The sequence below is a fragment of the Protopterus annectens genome, chromosome 8.part0 (genome assembly GCF_019279795.1).
Source record: "Protopterus annectens isolate FY-2018-M chromosome 8.part0, PAN1.0, whole genome shotgun sequence".
In the NCBI taxonomy this organism is placed as follows: Eukaryota; Metazoa; Chordata; order Ceratodontiformes; family Protopteridae; genus Protopterus; species Protopterus annectens.
Genome location: NC_056741.1, coordinates 1334641468 through 1334652336, shown reverse-complemented (window position 1 = coordinate 1334652336; position 10869 = coordinate 1334641468). Strand labels below are relative to the sequence as shown.

Here is a 10869-nt window from a genome sequence, read left to right as displayed (position 1 = left end):
AATAGGGACAATTTTTAAATATTGCTCTTACAAACTTAGAAAGTGTATAAAATAACAGATTCTCCATTAGCATGAATTTTCTGAAGGGTATTAAGTCTGAAACTCAAATATCTGTCATTATTTTCTAACTTCACTCTTTAATGATTTGACACTAATTTGCCAGAAAAACACAATTTCATGAAAAATGGACAAAGTATGAGGCAAAAATCTGTACAGTTGACAGCTATTCTTATTATAAATGCTGGGTTCATTTAATGTTATTGCCTTTTATAGAACAGTTGCACCATTTTTAGTTTAGCTACTCTGCCTGCAACAGTGCGCACACTTGTTTTATTACGATTATTTTTAAATGCTCGGTTTGTAAACTCTATGCAGTTACTATTTGCATTTGCCTGGTGAGATCCAGGGCCTGGCTTTATGTCAGCCCACCAACCTTGTTAAAAACAACCAAAATATATGGCACACAGGCATGTGTGATTTTTGTGTATAAAATACAAAGGAATATAAAAACCTAACCAATGATCGACCTCAATGAAAGATTTTGTTTCCAACTTGGCTACCAAGAAATCAAAGGCAGAGGAGCAAGGAACACACCGAAGTTAAATAAGGCACACTGAATATGGATCAGACACTACAATCTGCGTCCCTGCAAGTGCACTTGAGTGGGTTCTGAAATCCTACTAATTACTGAAGCGAAAAAAAAAAACTAAAAATGGGAAACACTGCAATGAAACTTAATAGAAATTATAAAAACCTAACTAGGTCAATTTCAATCTTGCAAGTTTTCAAGAAAAACATGGAGGCAAGATGGCTGCCAGAATGAATGCTAATTGAATGTTTTCATGTGCATGTCAGACTGTGTGTGTGTGTATATGTTTGTGTATGTGTGTGTGTAGTTTACTATGACATTTCCAAAGGTCACAATACCATAAACAACAATCCTGCAATGATCATATTATAAACCAACAATGTTGAAGCCCACAACATCAAACTCCTGGACATGGCCCCAGACCCCCCCTCCCCCATTTGCAAGACCCATGTTACTGCTTGTTCCTTGTTCCAAACACTTACAGAGATTCAACATTTTAGATTTTTAGTGCTTTTGGGCTTTGACATTGTTAGCTTACAATAAGACAGTCATGTGTCTGTTGTCTAAGATATTGTGGGCTTTGGTAATGTAATAGTAAACTATATATATATATATATATATATATATATATATATATATATATATATATATATATATATATATATATATATATATATATAGACACACACACACACACACACACACACACACACACACATGCATATGAACAGCGAGCAAGCGGGATAAGGGCTACTGAAGAAAAAAGGCCCAGATGGTCAAAGCACCACTCACACCAATACATATAGTATAATCTGCAGCAACAGCATCTTGGAGTCTAGTATTTATTTTTTTTAAAGAAAATGCAATATGTGAAAAGATCACTACACACTTCTACTCCCCTATATACAATGCTGATTGCAGCTATGCTACTATACAAAATGAAAATAAAAGTCCCATTTCAATGCTGCAGTGCAGTAACTATATTCTGTTCCCAAAGCTACAAAGGAGGTGCCATCCTACAAATTCAAGCATGAGAGAAGTAACTAGGGTTTCAATCACCTGAAAAAAAAGAAATATGTACCTGTGGTGCTCCTTTCAAACAACACTGCTAAACAAAATATTTTCAATTAGCATAGTTTACACATTAGTAAACCCTCTGATTACACATATTCCACATGATTAGAATTCTATGATTGGTATAACAGAATCTTTAGTTAACCAACATGGACACACTTCCACCAAGTATTACAGCACTACTACTGAAATCTTATGAAAGTCAATTACCTTAATACAATCCACATCAGTTTTTTTACAGGCTATTGTGCTTTACAATTACAATTTTAGGGCTTTTTTTTTCATGTTTTTACTTAAAAAATTCTGTGTCATGATGCAGTCTAACACCAACATTCATGGAAAATTTTCTGTGATAATTACTGGCACAGATATTATCCACTTTAATTATTTAGAATCCTAAATGGCAAAGCAGTACCTTTGAAATTAACTTCCTAGAACTTCAGAGTAGTATGTTGCCTATACATCACATATTCCCTATATTTCAAAATCATTCCATTTAATTCAGAGATGCAATGCAGTTAAGCCAGCTTCACAAAGACATTGGATAACTCCTTGGAGAACTTCCTTCACTTTATAAAAATGAAAGTGCAGGTGTAATACGTAGGATTACTGATGATGCAGCACATTGTAAAACTTTTGCAGCCAAGTTGTGGTGCTTGTTATACATCAGGAACTGTGTGAGTAAACAAAACAAATAAGGTTTTTAAAAAGTAGTTGCTTTTTTTTGAACTGTTGAATACCACAACTGCTGAGATTCCGAAAAAGTCAGCATCCTGTATATTTCTGTATATTCAAGATTAGTTTTTTTTAATTCTTTTTCCTTTTTTTTTTTTTTTTTTTAAACATAGCAGCTGAAAGCAGTCTCATGGCCAAAGCTGTGGGACTGACTTTCTTGAAAAGTCAAAAGTTTTCAAAATAAGTCATCCTTTTCCCCTTATTATGTCCTTCCATAAAATAAGGGAAATACCTGTAAGTAGTTCAAGCATTTCTGGTGCCTTGGTTGAAAATAGCCTTTCTTACAGATATAGTTTAAAAAATATAGTTCGGTACTAGTCAAGGTGACAATCATTCCACGGCAAACCCACATGTTTCTTCTATGGCTGTCAGCAACTTCTCGTACAACTTGTCATAATTTTCATAAGGAGGAATGTCAATACGATTAAAACTGTTAAAAAAACAGATAAAATAGCAGATTTAGTGTCATGATTATAAAGATAAAATATTTTTGCAACTTAATTATACCTTTACCATTAGTAACTAACTTCAGTATTCCATCTTAAACTAAATGATATCTTAGGAAGTTAAATGCCTACTGTGTCCAGTCCTCAATAAAGACAAACATACATAGCAGAAATTGCTACCAGAATGATCACCTTTTGTACATCACTGCCAACATACTGAAAGCCCAGTGGGAGAAAAACAGCAACATAAGAAAGTTTCTCCTCTGTGGAAAGATGTTGCAAAAGACTAGAGTAGTCATCATAGCAACAGTTTAAGCAAATTTGTAAACAGGGATTTTGGAACTGCAAACCAAACCGCCATCCTGAGTTGCTAAATACCCTCTCTTCCCCCAAACACACACAACCATACACACAAAACAACCAAATCTATGGGCTGAACTCCTATAAAAGGACATGCAAAAAATGTATACAGATGCCGTAAGAAACTCTTGCAATTGGACAGCAGAGTAATTTAGATAAATCAGCGTATGGCTCATTGATCTTACGTACTTATTGCATCTAGCCCTGTGCAGCAGCATCATGGGAGAAAAAAAAATCAAACCAACATCCAGAGAGTGTCAAATAAAATGTTGCTATTATGCTATTAAACACAGCAATGCATTACAGCTCATGACAGACATCACAGGACTGTAGGGAAAGTATGAACATTAAAAAAAAAAAAAAAAGATTTTGTCAACAGCTGGGTTAATGGTACACTGGCACTTTTACAATCACATAATACACAGAAAACATTCAGAAATGGGCAAACACCTGTCTATTAAAATGGAACTGCTCTGGGTGAAGATATTTTAAAGGGCCAATCAGTATCACAGGCTAGAAGCAATGGCCATTTTCCTTACGCAGGTATGTTTTAGGCACAAAGACACTTGTTAGACTTTGTACATGCTAAAAAAAAGTCCTGCCAATGTCACCTGGGCAAACCATGACCAACCCCTTTAAAATAGTGGTACAGTATTTTAAGAATGCAATGATACCTTTTTTCATTTAATCCCTTAACTTATATGGACTTGACACTTAACACCCACAAGACATGGGAAAAACTATGGGAGGCTATCTACAATATTGCAATATTTGTCTTCAGGAAGAAAACACAGTCAAGTGTGCTGATTGGTTTGATTGGTTTGAAGCCAACACTGAAGTGCTGACACCCCTGATTGAGAATAACAGACAGGCACTAATACTTGCATGCTCTGTGAGCAAGCACCAGTTTTTATAAATAATTTGTCTCAAATTCACAGAATCCAGGCTAAAGGTGTAATAAATCAAACTGAAGTTATTCAAATTAGTACCCTTTTCTTCCAACTGAACGGGAGCATCCATATTAACATTAACAAAGTTTTGGTTATTCAAAATGGGTTTTTAATAACCTATATTTCTTTTATGGTTAACTTTTCTTATTAATTCATCCAATAAAGAGCTTGGATAACCACGTCTCTGGAACATGTTTCTTAAGTTACTACACTTTATAGCAAACTCGTCATCTAAGGATACCATCTTGCCGCAAGGACCAATTGGCCTTTCACTACCGAATATTTCTGATAAAATGGGTGAGCACTTGAAAAATGTAAAAAAGCATTTGAGTAAGTGCTCTAAAAATCTAAGCTAAATACCTAGCATTTATTCGATCTTTCTTAAGTTCCACATCCAAATAAAAGATTGTATCTGGGTGGAAACTAAAAGTAAATTCAAGATAGTTGGTAGTAATGTTAAAATATTGTAATAAATCTAAGGCTGTCTTCTTATCACCTTTTAATATAATAAAGATGTTATCCGAGTAACAGGAAAAAAAATAAATTTGATTCCAAGCATGTCTGTTCTTAAATAAGAAAAAGAAGTTATGCCTTACCATAACGTTCCATCTGTATTGTTGATCCTCGTTCAGTCATTACATGTGGGTATCGGTTCCGATCTCGGAACCGAGCCGGCCATCTTCCAAGCTTGCGTCAGCTATAAACTCTCGAGCTAAAACTCTTACCCAGAATTCCCCTCTCCCTGTTACCTCAGATTGAGTTTGCAAGTCAAAAGAAGGTAGTGGCTACCTCTGGTCAAATGATATAATAGAACCGGATGGTGAGATCCACTAGAAGCCACAGGAGGGGGAAGAAAGGAGGGTCGCAATGACTGAACGAGGATCAACAATACAGATGGAACGTTATGGTAAGACATAACTTCTTTATCTGATATTGTTAATCCTCGTTCATTCCTTACGTGTGGGACAGAGTCCCCAGCTGCCTTTATTCCTGGGAGGCTCTCATGCAAGGACATTCCTGAGCACCATAGAACCAAAAGATGCTCTTTCTCTGGAGGCCAAATCCAATTTGTAATGACTGATGAAGGTATGAGGGGTAGCCCAAGTTGCAGCTGCACAAATGTCATGTAAAGAAGCTCTGGCATGGAAGGCAGCAAAAGTTGCCACTGACCTTGTAGAATGAGCCTGGTAGTAGGTAATGGAATATGACATCGTCTATAAATGAAGGTCACACAGTCTTTCAACCATTTAGCCAATGTGACCTTAGCAACAGCACATCCTAATCTATGTCCAGAATAGGCCAAAAATAACTGGTCTGATTTACAAGAGGCCTTAATCCTGTTCAAGTAGAAGCAAATTTGCCTGTGAATACCTAGGGTATTGTAGGCAATACTCTCCTTTGTTAGAATAGTTGGGGAAGAAAAAGTACAGTTTTGTACCTACCATAAATGTAGATGTTCGAGTGTAAACACTGCGGCAGTCATTACACTTGGGTTATCCTGCCGTCAGGCGGTTCCCCAGTCGGCCTGAGTTCCAAAGTCTTGGTTCGGCATCGGTTGCTGTCGCCTCCTCCCTGACGTCAGTGCACCAAGGGTATATAAGTTGCAGCCGACGCCATTTTCTTCAGTTTTTCTTGCCCCAGATGTCAGGTGCCCCCAAATAGGTAGGCAATTCAAATTGCTAATAAAACATACATAAGAAAAGCAAACAACAACTATCAGTTACCAGCAAATACTTGCCTTAGGTAGTATGGGTAAAAGGCATAGGTACGTACCAGCAAGTAAGAGGGGAAGGAGGGAGGGTAACCTGGACTGCAGCAGTGTTTACACTCGAACATCTACATTTATGGTAGGTACAAATCTGTACTATGTTCATCGTGTTACACTGCTGCAGTCATTACACTTGGGTGGAATCCCAAAGCTGAGGTAGGGAGGCTGGCTCTATAAGGCATTAGGGGTGGCTATAAGGCCCTGCAGCACAGCAGTAGCGAAGCCAGCTCTGGATTTGGAGTATAAAGGCAAATGGTAATGCTTGGTGAAGGTATGCACAGAACTCCATGTTGCTGCTTCCAAAATATCCTTGGTAGGTACTCCTCTGAGGTAGGCAGTTGAGGTGGCTGTTGCCCTGGTGGAGTGAGATCTAATGCTGCTAGGTACAGGTTTCCCATGGTGAGTATAGCAGAAACGTATACAATGTCCTATCCATTTTGAGACAGTCTGTTTTGAAATGGCTTTTCCCTATGCTCCTGCAGCATATGCTACCAATAATTGCTCAGATTTTATGAAAGCTTTGGTTTTGTCCAAGTAGAAGCGTAACTGCTTGTGAATGTCCAAAGAATGTAGTAGTCTCTCCCCTTTGTTCTGTGGTTTTGGATAGAAAGTTGGCAAGTGAATAGTTTGGTTTAGAGCCACACTTGATACCACCTTTGGCGTAAACATAGGGTTAGTTCTTATAGACACCCTGTCCTGGTGGAAAATGAGGAAAGGTTCCACTGCCATTAGTGCCTGTAATTCTGAAACTCTTCATGCTGATGTTATTGCCAGTAGCAGAGCAGTTTTCCAAGAGATGTATTTTAATTCTGCTGTGTTAGCTGGCTCAAAAGGAGGTAAAGTTAATTTTTCCAAAACAAAGTTGAGGTCCCAAGTTGGGATAGGTGCTCTACGGGGCGGTCTTATGTTTTTAGCCCCTCTGAGGTACTGTTTGAGCAAAGGATTAGAAAAAAATGATGGATCCGTGTTGTAATGAGCAGAAATGGCTGAGGCGTGGATCTTGATGGATGAAAAGGAGAGGCCCTTGTCCAGCATCTCAGTTAAATATTGAAGTCTGAGGAATGTTTGGGACAAGCGGGTCAAGGCTGTGCGCCTGGTTCCAGGCACAGAATCTCTTCCATTTATCCGAGTAGGCTTTCCTGGTGGTAGGCCTTCTGTCCTCCAGAATGACATCCGTAACAGCTTTGGAGAGAGGCATTGCTTGCTTGACTAAGGAATCTTCCATGCAGCTAGGTTTAAAGTCTTTAGCTGGCTGTGAAGTATCTGATTGTTGTGCTGTGTCAGCAGATGTGGGATATGAGGCAAAATCCAGGGTGGTTCTTGTGCTAAGTTCTTTAAGATTGGGTACCAGTGCTGGCGGGGCCAGTCTGGTGCAATCAGGATCATCTTTGGCTCTTCTTGCCTGGCTTTTATGAGTACCTTTGGAAGGAGAGGTAAAGGAGGGAAAGCGTATACTTGCAGGTTTTTCCAGCTGAATGAGAGGGCATCCACTTTCCATGCTTGTGGATGGTAACTCCTTGTGCAGAATTTCTGCAGCTGGCAGTTCATTGGGGATGCAAACAGATCTATGTCCGGGCTCCACCATTTTTGTGTTATCATCCTGAATATTTGTGGATTCATATCCCATTCGTGAGGATCCTTGATGTTTCTGCTTAGGTCGTCTGCCAGTGTGTTTTTCTTTCCTGGCAGGAATTGTGCTTGCAGATGAACTTGGTAGTCTAGAGCTGTGTTCCACAAGGTCATGGCTTGTCTGCAGAGGGGGTAGGAGTGTGTGCCCCCTTGCTTGTTTATGTACCACATAACTGTGGTGTTGTCTGTCTTTAGTAGTAGTTGTCCTGGATGCAGCAGGTCCTTGAAAGCTATAAGGGCATTTTGTACAGCTAGCATCTCTTTTTGATTGATGTGAAGATGCCTTTGCTCTGTGGGCCACTCGCCCTGAATACATTTTCCTGCCATGTGTGCTCCCCAGGCATAATCCGATGCATCTGTTGTCAGTGTTTGCCTGGCTGGTGGTTGAGTAAAAGGCTGTCCCTTGTTGAGGTGACAAGCTTGGGCCCACCATCAAAACTCCTGTTGAAGGCAAGGAATTAGTGGTATAACTGTTTCCAAACTTTGACAGTGTTGAGACCAGGTACCATTGTAGTTTCCTCATATACAGTCTGGCATATGGAATTAGTAGTATGCAAGATGCCATGTAGCCCAAGGCCTGCAGAATTTTTCTTGCAGGGAGTTGGGTCTTTGTTGCCATCAACTGAAATTACTGAGTCAGTTGCCCTTGCTTGTCTGGCGTGAGATAAGCCATCTGGGACGTTGTGTTCAAGCTGGCACCCAGGAATATTATCTGTTGTGAGGGCACTAGTTTTGATTTCTTTTCGTTTACTGTGTACCCCAGGCAACTTAATAACTTGTTTACGAACGCCAGATGCTTTAGAAGAATGCCCTTGCTCTCTGCTTGAATCAAGCAGTCGTCCAGGTATGGATAAATCTGAATTCCTTTTTGCCTGCAAAATGCAATTACTGGTGCCAGGCACTTTGTGAAGACCCTGGGCACAGTAGATAAGCCAAAGGGCAGTGCAGAGAATTGATAGTGCATTGGACCAGCTAGAAATCTGAGGTATCTTCTATCTTCTGCAGTTTTGTCTGATAGGGACATGCAGGTATGCCTCCTTGAGGTCCAAAGTCACGAGCCAAGTTTTCTTTCCCAGCATGTGAAGAAGCTGCTGTAGTGTCAACATTATGAATTTCGGAACATCCAGGTAAGTGTTTAGAGAAGAAAGATCCAGAATGGGTCTCCAGGCTTTGTCCTTTCTGGGAACCAGAAAGAGTCTTGAATAAAATCCTTGTCATTGCTCCTGTGGTGGTACCTTTTGAATAGCTCTCATGTCCATGAGTGCTGTGATTTGTTTTTGAGCCTCTGCCCATTGATATGGTGGCAGATTTGGCATTCCTTTTAACCTTGGCAAAGTGTGAAAGTGGAACCTGTAACCTTGAGATACAATGTTGAGAACCCATTTGTCTTTGGTGATGCAATGCCAATTGTGACAGAAAAGTGCCAGTTTTCCTCCTAAGGGGGCTGCCAAGAGAGAGCTGTTTGGCAGCTGTAGTGGGAAGTCATTGAGGCTGCTTTTTATAAGGTTGTGGCCTGTCTTCCCCTTCTTTCTGGCCTGGTGTACCCCATTGTCGATGTCTGTAAGGACCTTGTGCTTGACCTCTACCTCTTGGACGTCTGTATCTGTCTCTTTTAGGTCTGTCTGTGACTGGAAAGGACCAATTCTTTGTTGGCCAATTTCTGCTAAAACGAGGAGGCTGAACCTGTAAGAAATCCTTCACTGTTTGCATAGATTTTGCCTTATCCTCCATCTTCTTTAGTACCTCCTCTGCCTTAACTCCAAACACCACATCCCGCAAAGGTGCATCCAATAATTTTGCCTTAACATGATCTGGTAACGTATGTTCTTTCAACCAAGCATGCCTTCTAATGACAGAGCCTGTAACTGCTGCCCTACAGGAGGCCTCTAAGGAGTCAAACCCACATTGCAAAGTATATTTTCCCACTTGTTCAGCTGCATGCAATAAATCCTGCATTTCTTTAAAATTAGGAGGATCTGCATCTGGAAGCATCTTTTGTTTCAACTGAGATATCATAAATTGCTGATATTTTAGCATATGAAACTGGCAATTTAAGGCTCTCATTGCTAGAGTTGCAGACATATATACTTTCTTTCCCCATCTGTCTAATGCTCTGGAATCTCTGTCAGAGGGAACTGGGTTTTTTGCTGATGAGGCCTTAATCTCTTTGGGTCCCTGAGAAATAGTTTCAGGGTCAGCAACAGGGCTTTTATACAAAAATTTGTGAGAGTCAGGGACTCTGTAATATCTATCGAGTTTAACTGGGGCTGGAGGTAAGGAGTCAGGGTTTAAGCTGGATTCAGTGTAGACATCATCCACAATATCTAACACTTTCGGAATAGCAAGGGGTCTGTGTTGAGGCAATAAAAGGAAGTCTCTGAGCCTTTTCTTGGATTCTGAGTAATCCTGGCCTTCCCAATGGAAATACTCCCTCATGGTATGTAAGGTCTCCCCCAAAGGAGTAGTCCTCAAGCGGAGAGGCTGATGGAATTGATTCCTCAGCATCAGAATCCTAGGTCTGAGGATGAATCTGAAGAAACGGACACCTGGTCGGAAGATTCATAGTCTGCATCCTGTCTGGGCCTTTTATCAGGAGGGGGATGGGACCCCCTGATCAGGGTGATTAGGTCTTCGGCCATTTTGAGCATTTGTTTCTTAGGCATGGAAGCCTGCCCTGGAGAATGCTGTATCTGTTTCTTTGTTTTAAATGGGGCCTTAGACTTAGCAGAGGGTTTAATGGTTAACTGGGTAGGTCTGAAGACACCCTCTGAGGCTGTGGATTGCTCAGCTACTTCGGTTCCCTCAGAAGGGTTATCGGTAGGCTGAAACCATAGAGCGTCCGAAGGCCCAGCCAGCTCCACGTGGGAGTCGGAGGCGGTCTGTGGTTCTGTGGAAGTGGTCGTCAGGGGCTGCGTAGGCACCTCGCTGAAAACCGGAGAACCGGCGACCAGCCTAGAAGAGGCCTCGTCGTCAGTTTTGGGCCTCGGATGCCTGTCCTTGTCTTTGTGCTTTTTATGTAATCCTGTCGTTGGAAGTTCCGACGGCATGGTGTAATTGAATTTTCTGCCAAAATAATGTTGGGCAAAATCAAACCGACGTTTAATAGTGCGCTTGTTAAACCTAGCTCAAAACCGACAACCAGTGATGTCGTGGTCTGGGCCTAGGCATGGAATACAATAGGAGTGGAAATCCTTATGAGGTATTTGCTTCCCACAAGAAATACAGTTATTAACTTTTACTGACATCGGTCTGAGGCAAGAAAATGTTTCCCCAATGGGGTACTTAGCTTTGTAGAAGACTTTGGTTCTGGATTCGGAA

General features: G+C 40.6%; 1 protein-coding gene across 1 annotated transcript in view; it reads right to left on the bottom strand.

Annotated features, from left to right (window-relative positions):
- Positions 1-1300: 1300 nt before the first annotated feature.
- SMURF2 (SMAD specific E3 ubiquitin protein ligase 2) overlaps positions 1301-10869 on the bottom strand; it is a gene marked incomplete in the record, with an annotated part of 2869016 nt that continues 2859447 nt past the window's right edge. Inside the window, 1 exon segment of the mRNA XM_044080880.1 lies at positions 1301-2828. Coding sequence (XP_043936815.1) covers positions 2729-2828 — 100 coding nt within the window.